The 15,535-nt window shown below is 44.6% G+C and overlaps 1 protein-coding gene across 1 annotated transcript in view; it reads right to left on the bottom strand.

Moving 5' to 3' along the window:
- Window positions 1-15,535, bottom strand: part of FLVCR2 (FLVCR choline and putative heme transporter 2) — a gene marked incomplete at its 5' end in the record, with an annotated part of 61,039 nt that overhangs the window by 9,487 nt on the left and 36,017 nt on the right. The window contains 3 exons of the mRNA XM_080910155.1: window positions 1,940-2,043; window positions 4,524-4,591; window positions 13,267-13,407. Of these exons, the coding sequence (XP_080766281.1) occupies window positions 1,940-2,043; window positions 4,524-4,591; window positions 13,267-13,407 (313 nt within the window). The remainder of the gene's footprint in view (window positions 1-1,939; window positions 2,044-4,523; window positions 4,592-13,266; window positions 13,408-15,535) is intronic.

Below are 15,535 nucleotides of genomic sequence, written 5' to 3'. Positions count from 1 at the left end.
CAGGAGGTAGGATCTGAACCCAAGTTTGGTTTGAAACATCAGTAATGTCTCAAGCTGCACATCAGAATAGTAATTTATTATGCAGTTGTATTTTTCAAAGAGTTCAAAGCCATAGCCTCTAGAGGACGCAACTCTGTCCTGGTTTTGAGACTAAGGGGCCTCCACCCTTCACCCATCCACCCCCCTCTTTCCACCACCCTGCAGAAAGCATACACAGGAACATGAGTCACACTCAGTGATTCTATATACCCACCAGAGAGCAATAAATAAATACATAAGTACATAAATAAACCAAACAAAAAATTCATTTTTGCTGAGTTTGTTAAACCATGTCTCTATCTTCACACAGCAGCTACTTAAAACAAACAAATAAATAAAAAAATTTATTCCTAGTCCCAGCCTAAGATAGACCTCAATTCCCAGGTTCCAGCCTCCAACCCAAAGTCTGGAGAGTTGGAAAGTTCGGGTGATTGGCAGCTGGACACTTGTACTGAGCATGGAGCCAGAGTCTTCCCAGGCCTCTACTGTATTTTCTAATTCATCTAAATAAATCATCTAGCTGCCCACGACCCAGCCAGGCCAACATTCCAGTCCCTCCCTTCTGCTGCAGGGCAGGCCCTGGAAGAAGGGACACTTCTGTCCTCTTGTAGGGGGTGGCCAGCCTTTGGTGCTTTTGTATCTGGCTGAAACAAGCAACTAACAGATGTGGAGACAAGAAGGCAGCCAAGCTTCACCAGCAATAATTAAGCTGAGCCAGGCTCCTCACCGTCCTTAGTAAGCCTGGCAGTCACATCCCTGGGAGTGGCCTCAGCTGGCCTTTGACTATGCCAACTGAAGTGAGACTTGACCTGTCCAGAGGCTTACAGAAGTGGGTTTGTGTGGCAGAGAACAGGTCAAGCACTGTTTTGCCTCCAGACATTGGAACTTTGGAGGCTTTGACAAAGCAGCCTGGAATGCTGCCTACCGTGGTGCAGAACCATCCTGGTAGCTGACCCATGGCTAGTGTTCACTGAACATCCTCTGCATGAGGGACAACACAGAGTCACAACCAGAAGGGAAGGACAGGCCTGGCAATGTAGCCCATTTTCCTAGCAGACTCAGGTCCTGAGTTTGATTCTCAACATGTGGGTGTAAGTTGGAATAGGTTGGGAGACTGTCCCCTAGAGAATCTGTTCTCTGGAGAATTCCTCCAAAGCTGATTGGTGAGCTGATGCCCAACAAACACCACAGCTACATCCCTGGGCTCAGATTACAAGCACGTGCCCACCATGAGTGTCTTTTTAAGTGTACCCTAGGGATCAAACTTAGATTCTCATGCAAGCGCTTCTCAATTGAGCCATCTCTCCAACCCCAGCTCGCATTTTACAGAGCAGACCCTTTTACTACATTGGCATCTGGAGAATGGGATGTCAGGATTTTGTATTTCTAGGCCAGGATTTGGTTGGCATACACTAAAAGCTTTTATGATCCCTTAGGAGTATACTGGATAACCAGGCCCAAGGCACATGATATTTGCAAACAAGATAAAAACAAGTGCAAGATTAAATGCACTGCAAACTGGTCTAAAGCCCAGAGCAGCCAGGGGAAGGGTCAGTGAAATCACCTGCTCTTTGCTCCTTGGGGTTTCTGCAAACTTTCCAACTGCTGAGATTCCCCCTACACACACACATTTTGTTTTCACCTCTCCATCCTCTTTTCTTTCCACAGGGCTTTTGGATAGGGAGGAAGACTAAGCTAGCCTTTGTGTTCACTACTCCAAGTCCTCCCAAGATCACACAGATGAATAGAGTTTCACTTTGTAAATGAGGAATCAGAGAAAGTAAGTCAGAACTGTAGACCTCCAGCTGCTCTGCCCCAGACCTAACTAGCTGTGTTCCTAATTCACATGCCATTTCAAAAGCAAGGGGCCTCAAGCCTTGATCAAGAAAGAGTCACTCACTTGTAGGTTTTGGATTTATCCAGCCAGATGCCTGAGATCATAGCTCCAAACATCCCTGCGATGACAATGGTCAGACCAATTCTTCCAGCATTCACTTCTTCCCCCTGGGGAGACCACAGAGCCCACCCCCAAGGTGGCCAGTATTTAGCAAATACCAGGACAAAATAGCCCCTAAGATTAAAAAAACCTCAAGAAATTTCTAGAATATTGTTCTTACCAACAATAATACCCTAGCTGTGCATCTATGGCCCTGTATTCTGGGGCCAACCACCAAAATTTTGTCCTTAAAACAACTTACAGGCACACACACACACACACACACACACACACACACACTAATTTTTTTTGAAACAGGGTCTTAATATATAGCCCCGTCTGACCTGGAATTTGCTAGGTAGACCAGGTTGACCTTGAACTCACAAAGAACCAGCTGCCTCTGCCTCCCAAGTGCTGGGATTAATGAAGTACACCACCGTGCTTACTGAGCCCAGATATTTTTAAATTAGTCCTTGCAGCAGTTCTATCTTATGTATCATTGTTTCCATTTTTATGGAGGAAAAAAAATCTCTTGAAACATATATATTTATTTCATTCCATTATTCAGATGGGTTTAACCTGTGATCATGTATCTCAGGATAGCTATGAGTGTGGCCCAACATATTTAAAGATAAGAATGTCATTTCTTAATGTCAAACATGTTGGACAGTTCTTATAATCTTATAATAATAATAAGAAGAAGAAAAAGTCATTTATATAATATGCATAATATTAATATATAATATGTAGTGTTAATATATAATATGTAATATTAATATATAATATGTTGACATTATTATTTAATTCTCATAATCCCCACCATACAATTAGGAGTCAGTCTGTATCCATTTGATGATATGAAACAGAGGGACAGTGAGATTGACCTGCTAGCCCAAGGTCACAGACACTCATTTTATTAAGAGAGCTGGAATATGATCTCAGATCTAAGGTAGCTTTCTACTCTTAGAGTGACACCCAGGGTCTTGGAGCACCTGACTCTATAACACTCCATTTCACTTTCCAATATCCAGCCTCTAGAAACACTTTTCCTAAATGCTTTAATTAGTTCCAGAACAGCCAGGTCTACTTAGAAAGACCTTGCCTCAAACAAACAAAATTAATTAATTAGTTAATAAGAAATAAAATGCTAGGGCTGGAGAGATGACTCAGTAGTTAAGAGCTAGGAAGAACTTGCTGTTCTTGCCAAAGACCCAGGTTCAATTCCCAGGACCTATATGGCAGCTCATACCTGTCTGTAACTCCAGCCTTGGGGGATGTAATCCCCTCTTCTACTCTATATAGACATTACACATACATATGGTGCATAGGCATTCATGCAGGCAAAATACCATACACAAACAAAGAAATAAAAATAGAAAAAATCACTTTAATTGAACATATAGGAGTTCAAAATTAAACATTTTCCATATAGTAAATATTATATAACTATACATATATCCAAGTATTGCTACTTATTCTCTTTTTTTTCCAGGAGTTCCCTCCCCTGACAGCCAGTAGGGTGTGTGGCAGGCTCCCTGTGGGCTCAGGTGGGAGAGCACTTGCGAGGTTGTTTTGGGGGGCTCAGTCACCTACAGGAAGGTCCTGAGTTTTGATGGCGGTCACCCGGCCCTCTCTCTCTTTTCTAGCCTTTTTTATATAATTTTTTAAATTTTATTTTATATGTTTGGATATTTTGCCTACATGTTTGCAAATATACCACATCCATGCCCAGTAGTTTTAAGAAGCCAGTAGAAGGTTTCTAATCCCCTGGAACTAAAGTTTCAAGTGGTTGTGAGTCATCATGTGGGTTCTGAGTTCTGAATCTAGGTCCCCTGGAAGAGTAACTGGTGTTCTTACATCTCTCTAGCTCTTATTCTCTACTCTTAAAGGAAAACATTACAAGAGGTAATTGTATCTGGGAAAAATGGCATATGCCTTTAGTCCCAGCACTCAGGAGGCAGAGGTAGGGAGGTCTCTAAGTTTCAGGCTAGCCAAGGCTGTATAATGGAACTCTGCTGAGAGAGAGAGAGAGAGAGAGAGAGAGAGAGAGACAGAGACAGAGACAGAGACAGAGACAGACAGAGACACAGAGAGGGAGAGAGATGAGAGACAGAGAGAGACATACAGAAAGAGACAGAGACAGAGACTGGGGCATGGGGAGAGAGGAAGAGGAGAAAGAGGAGGAAGAGGAGGAGGAGAAAGAGGAGGAGAAGAAAAAGGAGGAAGAGGAGGAAGAGGAGAAGAAAGAGGAGGAAGAAGAGAAGAAGGAGGAAAGGAAGGCAGTTTTATCTCTTTTTCAGAAAAGAGAGAAGTCTAAGATGATAAAAAGCTTGTCATATTATGACATAGTTTATTTACTGTGACATAGTTTAAAACCACCCAAACTTAAATTGAGACCCAGGGCCATCTCCCTCCAAATCCCGTAAGCACACCCCTATTGGAGGCTACCTAGAACTAGCTAGACCCAAGAGTGAACCACTACCCAGCTTCTGCAGAGGCAGACTTAGACAGTACCTCCCTGCCCCTCGTGCTTGGGAATCTGGCTTACCGGGAAGTGCAGGATCACCATTCGATTCAGCAGAGTGGATAAGGCATAGAAAGCACCAGCATTCAGACCTGAAGGAGGAAGGGTGAAACACAAAAACTGCAGCTTCCCAGACCACGGGCTAACATCTCCCTCCTCCCTGTAGCCATCATGGAAGTTCTCTAGTGAGGGAAGAAATCTTCAACCCCACTCCCACTCTGTGTGATGTCCTCAGAGGAGAAACATTGGGGAATATATGAGGCTACTTTCTGGTTCTTCTGAAAGAGATACCTGAAAACAATTCCGAGTAGCCATCGTAACCCTTTCTTAGCCCATACCATCACATGATCCCTTTAGCCTGCCCTGGGAGTGACCGCGAGGACCACTCTGATCAGAACCATTCATGTTCCTCCTTATAGCTTCGTCTAGACCTTTAGGGTTCAAACAAGCAGTGGGTGTTCTCCATCTTCTCCCGATGAGCCTACTTCCTCTATGAGCATCCAGAACTTGGAGCCTTGGCATCCTTACACCTGCTGGCTGTTTATCTCCTCTCTCCACTCCTATAGGTCTATTGAAATTAAACCACATCCAAACGAATATTTAGTTGATGTCCTACTTCCTCAGTTTATTCAACAGAGTGCCTAGAAATTACTGATAGAAACTGAAGACAAGGGACTTGGGAGGAGGCTCAGTTGGTACAGTTTCTGCAGCTAAAGCATGAAGACCCGAGTTTGGACACCTAGATTACATGCACAGAGCCAGGGGTCTGTAACCACTGAGCTTTGGGGAAAGGCAGAAACATGTAGATTCTGGTGCTCGCTGGCCATCCAGCAGAGAGAAACTGATGAGCTCCAGGTTTCAGTCAGAGCCTATGCTTCAAAGGAGGGAGAATGGGGGACACTATGGTGAGTTGGAGGGACGCAATAGAAAGGTATAATCAAAATGTATTACATAAACATGTGAAAATGTCAAAGAACAAATAAAAAATACTTTTTAAAAAGGTAGTGACCTAGGAAGGCACCTAATGTTAACCTCTGACCTCTATACAGGTACATATGTACACACTCACATGAACACATATGTATATATAAACATACATACATACATATATATGTTTCTATATATATATAAACATATAGCTTATGAACATGTTATATATGTATGTATAAACATATGTATATATAAACACATACACAAAAGAAGGAAGGAAGAAAAGAAAGCAAGTAGAAATTCAGGTGATTTGCCCAAAGCCACATGATGAACTAGTATCTATGAGAGATAGGAACTGACCTAAAGAAGAAAGAACCTCCTGGCTTTCCTTCAGGGATAACAGCCATGATAATGAGGATGATGAAGACGATGCTGGCAATGGCAGCCCCAGATACATAGGTACTAACCCTGTTCTAAGAACCTTACAAACTTTATAATTTCCCTAGAAGTTAATAGTATTAGTATCCCCGTTCTATAGATGAGAAAAAATGCCCACAGCCAAAAAGCGAACGCAAAGCCAAGTGAGGTGGTACATGCTGATAATCATATCCCACACAATCCTAGCATTTTAGAGACCAAGCCAGAAGGATCATGAGTAAGAAGGCCATCCTGGATAAGATCCTATCTAAACAAAACAAACCAAACAAAAAACAAGCATAAACAGGCATTCCATAAAGTATACTAAGGAACAAGGGTTTTTATTGTTGTTGGTGGTGGTGGTTGGTTGTCTGGGTTTGTTTGGTTTTTGCATTTTGTTTCTGTTTTTGAGGCTCACAAGACTACTACACGCACCCTTGACATTCAGTTTGTGGGGAAGGGTTTAAGACAGGACACACAGCTGTAGCTGGGCTGCCTTGAGAGCTGATCTTCAGCAGAACAAGTCCACAGAGCCGCAGCTCACAGAGGCATCTAGATGCTGTTTCTCTTTGGCCCTCAAGGTTTTGGCTAAGGAGCAATTAAAGTTGAGTACAATAATCTCTCTGGTGAAACACCTCCCTAGAGCACAACTCTCTAGCCATACTGTTCAAGGTCCCCATAAGAATGGACCAGTGTCACTGTACTCAAGGACACACTGAATGACTGGGGCCAGATATGACTAGGTCTTTCTGTTCATTTTTAATCACAGGTCTTTTTTTTATCATTAGCAATACTGCTGACATATATCGCAGGCCAGATCCCCACAGGAAATAGATAAAGAACTTTCATCCTCACCCCTGCAAGCACACAGGCATTAAAGTAAAGAGTAAATCTGGGTTGGAAGTCACCCCTGTGGTCTCCAGAGCCCTTGATGTTAATCATTAGGTTTCCCGAGTTAAAACAAAGGTGTCCCCAAGCCAGGTGGTTTCATTCCACCCCAGCCTCTTTCAGCAGGTTACTCCACAGATAGAAAGGTTGTAGCTTCCTCAAGACAGACCTAAGTGGTCCAACAAATGCCAAATGTTACCTAAAGTTATCACAACTGCCAGGCTAGTGATTGTCACATAAGGAAACATTCTACAGAGGACCAGAAAGATGGCTTAGTGGGTAAAAGTACCTGCTATAATGTCTGAGGACCCAAGTTCTACCCCCAAGGACTCTCATAGTAGAAGGAGAAGATCTACTCCTACAAGTTGTCTACAAGTGTAAGGTGACACACGTGGGCAACCATGCGCATAACCTCACAAATAATAAATATACAGTATCTAGTTGCATCCAATCAGCATCTTACTAGAAAGCAAATCCAACTAACTTCCACCACACACCCAGACACTTAGAATTCCATTCCTGAGTCACGAGGGTCATGGGGAGAAAAGGTCCTGAAAAGTGGGGTGAGCTGGAATGTGGGAGGAAACGGGGAAAAGAAAAACAACCACTTCCTGCTTCTTCTCGTCTCACCCTATTATCTTCCCACCCTTCCTGCTCATCCATCCACCTCCTGGCCTAGGATGAGCCTGCTGAAGCCAAGTGAACTTTGGCTTTAGGTGGAACAACTGTCCTCAGCCTGGGTCTCCAGCTGGGATGATGAGATGGACAGAATCCAGGCAAACAGATACTATCCAACTGAAGGGGGAAGAAAAGAACACTTCAACATTGGCATTTCTGTGAGGAGAGAGTCCTGAGATCCCTGGCCCAGGATGCTAAGCTGAGCTCAGGTTCAGTGAGTTAGCTGCCATCCATGTGTCCAACCCCACCCCAGATCCACTTCATCCAGGGCTCTGGGAATGAGCGCCCATAATCTGGATTTGAGCAAAGCTTCAAGGTGATTACAACACGGCTGAAGTTGGAAATACTGACTGAGTATGGTTTATCTATGATAGCCTCTCCCTGTGCTCAGTTCTACAGCCATGGAAAAGGTGAAGGGCAGGGAGTGGAGGCACGCTCTGGAAGGCTGTCTTTCCATTTCTCTACTCTCATCCCCCAGAGGAATTATCAATGATTCTCAAACCAGTCTTTAGGTGTCCCACCCCATATCTCCAAACGTTGCCAGACAAGTCAGACAACATGAGTCCACTCCTATGTGCAGTCCAAAAGGTTGAGCACCTCACACCCAGGAGCAGGAAGAGTGGGGGATGAAATACAGGCTCTTCCCTGAGGGCGTGGCACCTCCTCCACAAATCCAAGGGATGGTCTGAGATTCAGTTCTGATCACTACTATAAGGTAAGCCCTTATCAGCTCAGTGCAGAGGCAGTGTGTGCACCCTGGAAGCCTGCCAGGCTGCCCGGCACATCACTGGAAGATGTGGGTCCTAAGGAGAAGAGCAGATGTGACAACCATCAGTGGGAGTACCTTTTTTTTTTTTTTTTTGAAGCCCAGTCTCCTCCCCTAAAACACACACACACACACACACACACACAGAAAAAACTCAGGGACCGCTCAAAAGTTCAAAATGCATTCTTTTAAATCAGAATCTTCTAGAATGGAACTTGAGGACCTTAATTTTAACAAAGAGAGAAGGTGCAGGGGTGGGGGGTGGGTAAAAGAGAAAAGAAAAGATATTAGATATTTCTTAAAAATAGTGTTTGGCTTCAGGAATACAGAGAATGAAAGACCAGACCAGGACTCCCAGGTGGTGGGGTTCACGTGGAAGATAAGGAGCCCCAAGCCATGAGACCGCCGCCTCCCACCGCCTCTTCCCCACAGCTACTCCCTAATTAGAGGCAATGCAGAATTGCCTGGAATGTTTATGAAGGGCGGGTCCCCACCTCTGCTGCCTATATCCAAACCCAGGAGAGAAGCACAGAAAATGAAACTTTTAATCAGGTGTGCCACTGGATTCTCTCTTTGAGGTAGCTCGCTGTGCCAGTTGGTTTTGTGTGCCTACAGCTCAATATCTGAGAGAACAACCGTTTTGGGGAGAAAGGTTTCTTTTGGGTTCAGGGGTTTAGAGCTGGTCCCACTGTTTTGGGCCTGTGACAGGCGGTACCCATCACTGTGGGGAATCTGCAGTGGAGCAAAGACATGACAGTCAGGAAGCCAAAGGGGGGTGGGGCAGAGCTCCAATATTTCTGAGTTCAAGGCCAGCCTGGTCTACAAAGCACATTTCAGGACAGCCAGGGCTATACAGAGTGACCCTGTCTCAAAAAAGCCAATCAATCAATCAATCAATCAATCAATCAATAAATAAATAAATAAATACAAAGTAATGAATTTCATGGTGGTATTCGAGTATGTCATTGTAGTTTGTTAAACTCCTTGTAGGCTAGGATCTTACAGGTACTGTGGCCGGAAGAGCCCTGTCTTGGTCCCTCCCACGGGATAGAATAAGGGTCTTTCTAAGAGAAAGGGGGTCTCAAATAGAGGCTCCCAGACCAGATGTCAGACACCTGGGACCGTAATCTAGCACGCACCTGCTGGCAGGAATGGGAACAGCATGGAGAAGCTTAAAGCCTTTCAAGTTGGCTCTTAAGCTCTACAGAGACCACAAGAGAGCCGATTCCCTCAACCTCCTGCATTGTTGAAATGTTCTTACTGCTACTCAGTCATTTCTCTTGACTAAACACTGACTACAATGTGACGAGAGCCATTAACAGTCCTGGGGGAGAATGACTAGCAACCCCACCCCCACCCCAGCATTCTTGCTATTTCTTTATCACCACGTAGGAGCACTTCCCTCATTGTCAGAGTGCTTGCCTAAGATAAACTAAGTCCTAGTATTGATCTCATCACCACATAAAGCAGATGTGGTGGCACACACATCTGTAATCCCAACACCTGGGTTATATGGCAGAAGGATCACAAGTTGCAGATGGTCCCCAGCTCTTTCTAGGCCAGTCTAGGTGTCAAAGATCCTACCTTAAAAAAAATAAAGCCATACATTACATTTAAAAGACTTTCCTATTTCATGAATTATCATTTCACCAAATAGATCAAGAGGCATGGCCAGTATCTAGTAGACTTAGAGTTCTGACTAAAGTACAGGAACACAAGCTACTCCCCTCACCCCCCCCCCCCTGTGTGACCCAGAGCAACCCATACAGCACCCCCCAATAACTGAGAGCAACATCCTCAACACATTTAATTCATGTCACGCTTTCATAGTTCAGAGACCTGGCCCTGCCACCCACAGCCTCCAGCACTGAGGACCACAGCTCTACAATGCACCGTTGTCCAGCAGGTACCACAGGCCTCAGCTTCCGGTCACAGAACACTCGTAAGCACTTAGGTCTCCCAGAGGCACAAGGTAGGCCTCAAAAACCTCACACTGTGAGAAGTAATGTTAACAGGCATCAGACGGATGTAAATCAAGACAGGGAGCAAAGTAAAAGTGTAGGGAGCCGTTTGTGCCACACCCAAACATGGCGCCGGCTTCCTGCGGAGAACTCAGCAAACAGAGCTGTTGCCCAGCCAAGAGACTTAGAGCACATGTGCCATATACGTCACAGCCCGCTCTCGGGGCATGCTATTGAGTTACTGGAGGGCGCACCAATCAGGTAGCGACACAAGTCTCCTGGGCATATATAAGCAATGTTTTTCTCTCCCACATAGGGAAGTCCCCTGCTCAAAGGAGTAGTCCCCTGCTCAGGGAGATCCCCTGCTCAGAGTATTGTACAATAAAGGTTGTTCGCAGAAGAATCCTGTTGTTGCACACCTATTCCTGCCGGCGGGACGTGGGGCGCGCGACATAAAAGTTCTCAGAGTTGTGGAATCCTGGGCCTGGAAGGGAACAGCCACTAAGCATCCAGTTTCATAGTCTGTCTAGAGCAGTAGTTCTCGACTTATGAGTCATTACCCCTTCAGGGATTGAATGACCTTTTCATGGAGGTCTTCTAAGACTGTCAAGAAACAGATTCGTAACACTAACAAAATTATAGATATGAAGTACCAACAAAGTAATTTTATGGATGGGAGTCACCACAACATGAGAAACTGTATTAAAGGGTCATGGCACTATGAAGGTTAAGGACCACTGATCTAGACATCAGTGCCTAATGCTCCCATCCATCTCTTCCCCCTATGCTTGTATACTACACAGCAATAGGCAGCTCATAACTGCTTTAGTTGGACATGTCTAGAGGTTGAAGACTCTCCTAGGGATAAATTTAGAGGCATAATTAGAACCGAGAAAACTATACTGCTTCTCCATAAGGATAACAGCCTCTCACCTGGCATCTCAACACATGAGGGTTTTAAGATAAAGAGAATTGATAAACTAAGTATACCACTGTTTAATTTTTAATTATTTATTGTTTTATGTGTATAGATCTTTTGTCTGAGAGAATGTCTGCAACATGTGAATGCCTAGTGTCTGGGGAGGCAAAGAGGGTGTCAGATCCCTTAGGACTGGAGTTACAGGTGGTTATGAGCCACTGTGTGGGTGCTGGGACTTGAACCCAGATCCTCAGGGGAAAAAAAGTAGTCTCTTAACTGCTGAGCCATCTCTCCAGCCACCTTGGCATGCAGTTTTAAGTACATCTCTGGAAGGAAATATATGGGCAACTGTGGAATATGCAAGAAAATGCTGGCTTTGGAGTTGGGCATGATGACACATGCCTGTAATCCCAGCTACCGAGGAGGCTGACAAAGGAGGCTCACAGGAGGCTTTGTCCGAAACTTGTAACAAGAGAGAAAATGCAGGTCTTCAAGTTTAACAAATGTGTTTGGATTCTGGCTCTGCCACTTGTGGCATATGGCCTTAGTTCCTAGTCTCTCTGAGTTTCAGATTCTTCCTCTGTTAAATGGGGATAATTACAGCATTTCTCTCACGAGGATACAGTAGGCATTAACTCACACCAGATGTCAGTGGTATTAAGAAGCAATGACTTGGGTACCCACAGAAAACAGGGAGTCACTTTAGTTTGTTTTGTCAAACCAATTTCACGTCTTTGTTTCACAGGTTACTATTAAGTGTATTAGACACTTGATTTAATTTTAAGTTTATCCAGTAGTTAAATGGCCAAGTGTAGGCTGTGAGGCAGTGCATTTGGGTAGATCTACAAGTTCTTGAACTAGCAGTGATCATTCATTAGACTGGAATCCATCTAAAGAACAGGTATATTGAATGCTATGGCCTTGTTCTTTTGTTTTGCTTTTCAAGACAGGGCTTCTCTGTGTAGCTCTGGCTGTCCTGGAACTTACTCTGTAGACCAGGCTAGCCTCAAACTCAGATCTGCCTGCCTGCCTCTGGCTTGCAAGTGCTGGGACTAAAGACATTTGCTACCACTCACCAGGCTATGACCATGTTCTTGACGCTCTTTGATCTCAGTCCAGATTAAAGACTGAAGACACCTAAATCAGCGTTGGTACACAAGGCCACACACCAGTCTGAAGGTTAAAATTTATCATACCAAAGCTATGAAAATGAAAGAAAAAAGGAAATGCTGGGTTGCATTCAAGCACTTTTTTTTTAAGGCATTGATGTTACAAGATGAGGGAGAATCGGTTGGGGGTTAAGTTGTGTGGCAAGACTGGTTTACAGATTCATTCATTCACTCACTCATTCATTTATCCATCCCTCCTGGAGGACCCACTGTTTACCATGGAGAAACTACACAAATTTTTAAAAGGCAGTAATTCCTGTGGGCCCTGAAAGGAGTAGGTACTCCACAGGGAGACTAACAGAGCCAGCTAACCTGGACCCTTGGGGCTCTCAGAGTCTGAACTACCAAACAAAGAACATGCACAGGCTAAACCTAGGCCTCCAGCTCATATGTAGCAGATGTGCGGCGTGATTTTCCCATGGGTCCTGAACAACTGGACCAGGGGCTATCCCAATAGCTGTTGCCTATACATTCTACTAAGCTGGGCTGCCTTGTCTGGACTCAGTGGGAGAGGAAGCACCTAGCCTTGCAGAGATTTAAAGTGCCAGAGTTGGGGGATACCCAGTTGGGGGAGGTACATGGTCAGAGAAGAAGAAGTGAAGGAATGGGGAAAGATTGTGGGAGAGGATGACTGGGAGGGGGGCAGTGAGCAGAATGTAAAGTAAATAAGTAAAAAATTAATTAATTAATTAATTAGCTTTTATTTTTTAAAAGGCAGCAAACCCAATCCACTTGCTGAACTCAGTGTAGCAAGGAGCTGGACTGAGAGGTTTTATTTTAAATCCTAAGCATTAAGATGTTAACAAGAGAGGGAAAATCTTGCACAACTGCTGTATAGAGCTGAGACCAAGATCAGCAAGCATTTGTCAGAGCCTGCAAGGAAAGGAATAGTTTTTCTTGAGTGGATCCTTCAACTCATGCAGAGAGGTTCCCAAGGTCAACCTAAACAACTTGACAAGCCCCTTTGGGACTGGGGAAGAGTAAGAGACACAGACCCGTAAAGCTCGTTCTGGGCACTCCTGTACACTGTATGCCTTACCATAGGTGATGACCAGCAGCAAGAAGTTGAGGTTTTTGAAGAGCCGGACAATGGAGCTTAAGTACGAAGCATCAGTGGTTGCCAAGGCATAGCTCAAGGACTGGGCCCTGCTGGGAGGGTACTTGGGCTTCTCCTTGAATACTGAAAGGCAAGTAACAGAGACAATGGGAAAAATCCCTCTGGACCCATCCCAGCTGCACAGATGCCAGCTGCCTCCATCTAGGGAGGGACGGAGACTGCAAAGGAAATAACATTGTTTCCAGAGAAATCTTCCCAACTCCTAAAATTATTTCTCATTGTCTGAGGCTTTGCCCACAGTCCTTCCACTGCCTTTTCTTTTCTTTTTCTCCCCTTTGTCAGTAGAGGGGATGGAAGCCAGGGCCTCCAGCAGGCAAGGCAAGCACTCAATCTCTGAGCTACCAACTCTTAACACTGCAATTTTTATTTTATTGCCTTTTCTTTGATAGCCCCTAGAGGGCTGGAAACCTTGAGCCTCCCAGGCAGTGTTCAAAGATCAAGGCAGCCCATAATACCTAACAAATAACTTATCACAAAACGGAAGGGGACACACACATGGGGGGAAATGAAAGCTGGACTTTGGAAGGTTATGAACCCCGTGAGTGACTGAGCTCCAGGGATCCTTCCAAAAGTGGATGAGCCGTGTGACTACAGAGTCACAGAGTCACAGAGTCTGGTACATGGCAGCCAAGCTGTTCCTCAGGTCAATGAAAATTATGGTAGCAGGAGTTGAGAGCACACGCCTCCTCGCACCAGCTCTGAATGAGACTCATCTTAGGAGAGAGACAAACTCCAGGAGTCACCAACCACTCCTGTGTCAAAGGCTGAAGAGAGACTGGGGAATTGTCATTTAGAGTTCTGAACAGCTGGTGCGATGTGCCACCAAGTGCTATTTGCCTGTCTGCAGGACTGATGTGTTTAACTAGTTATTTGACTAAATTGGTTCTTCCCCATCATCCGAGCAAGCACTTCATGGCCTCTGGCAAGCCCCATGAGACCTCTCCTGGAAGGTGAACAGCCTGCCTTCCAGAGGAAGTTCTGGAAATGAGGCTGGATACCTGAGCAGATCAAAGCGCCCCCACCCCCACCCATTCCAGCTTTGACTTCAGAGCCCTGCCTCTTCCTTCTCCAATAATAGTTCTGATAAAATCTCTGGCTGGAATGTGCCACCCATTGTCTTGGCTGCTCAACTCCCCTTCCATACAAGAAGATGATTTAGGTCCTCAGCATCGGGTGTTGTCTCGAGGATTTGACAGCCATGAACCAGGACTCAGATAAGTTTTTGTTCCCATCCTTCACTCAGCCAATGGTGACCTCATAAAATACCCAAACATAGCAATGTCCTATCACCTAGGTTTGCAGTTGCAAAAAGCCAGGACCTCACTGGCCACAAACACAGCATTTGGAGGCAGGCATGGTAGAATTTAAAACTTCAGTAGAACCAAGAGGTCCTGGACTAGTTCATTCTTCCTTGCTCCCACTCACAGCTCCCTGCTGCTAGACTTGGGGAACACTGATCTGACTAGGCTACCTGGACTAAAATACCATAGAAAGCAGTGGTACCAGGTACACATTTAGTGACGTGACTGCAGGTGAGCCAACACACAGGGATGAACCTTTACCACCTGAGATTAGACTTTAGGGCAGAGGGTAACCTTTAGATGGGTGACTAACAGGCTAACAGGGAAGAAAACTACTTGGACATCTCTGAATCCACTGGGATCATATCACTTACAGAGAAACAAGTGTTTCTTTTTTAATTCTTTTGTTCACTTTTCTTGGGGGTTTGTTGATGTTTTGCTTGTTTGTTTTCTTTGAGACAGGGTCTTCCTATGTAACATAGGAATCAGTCATTCTCCTGCCTTAGCCTCCAGACTGCAAGGATCACAAGGGGCCAGCCAAGAGACATAAACAATCAAACTCTTGGATGAGTAATTGGACGTCTGTGTAACATGTTAATAGCAGTTATCTAAGTTTGCTTGTTGAATTAAGTTTTCAAGGACAAATTAATGGCCATTCCTTTCTACATACTCATTTATTTTTAGATTTTCCACAGTGCATATATTACTCATAATTAATAATAAGGATGAAGAAATTTGCTACCCAAGTATTCTCAGGCTAAGCCCAGATTATTAGCATTTGTGGAGCAATGTCTGTTTATAATTTGAAGTGTGGCATTAAACAAGCTTGGATTTCAATCCACTCCTGGCCACTGCTGGTGATCTAATCTAGAATGACTTCCTGAATTTCC

The sequence above is a fragment of the Micromys minutus genome (genome assembly GCF_963924665.1).
Source record: "Micromys minutus genome assembly, chromosome: 1".
NCBI classification, from domain to species: domain Eukaryota; kingdom Metazoa; phylum Chordata; class Mammalia; order Rodentia; family Muridae; genus Micromys; species Micromys minutus.
The sequence above is the reverse complement of the archived record's forward strand: the minus strand, read 5'-3'. Positions and strand labels throughout refer to the sequence as shown.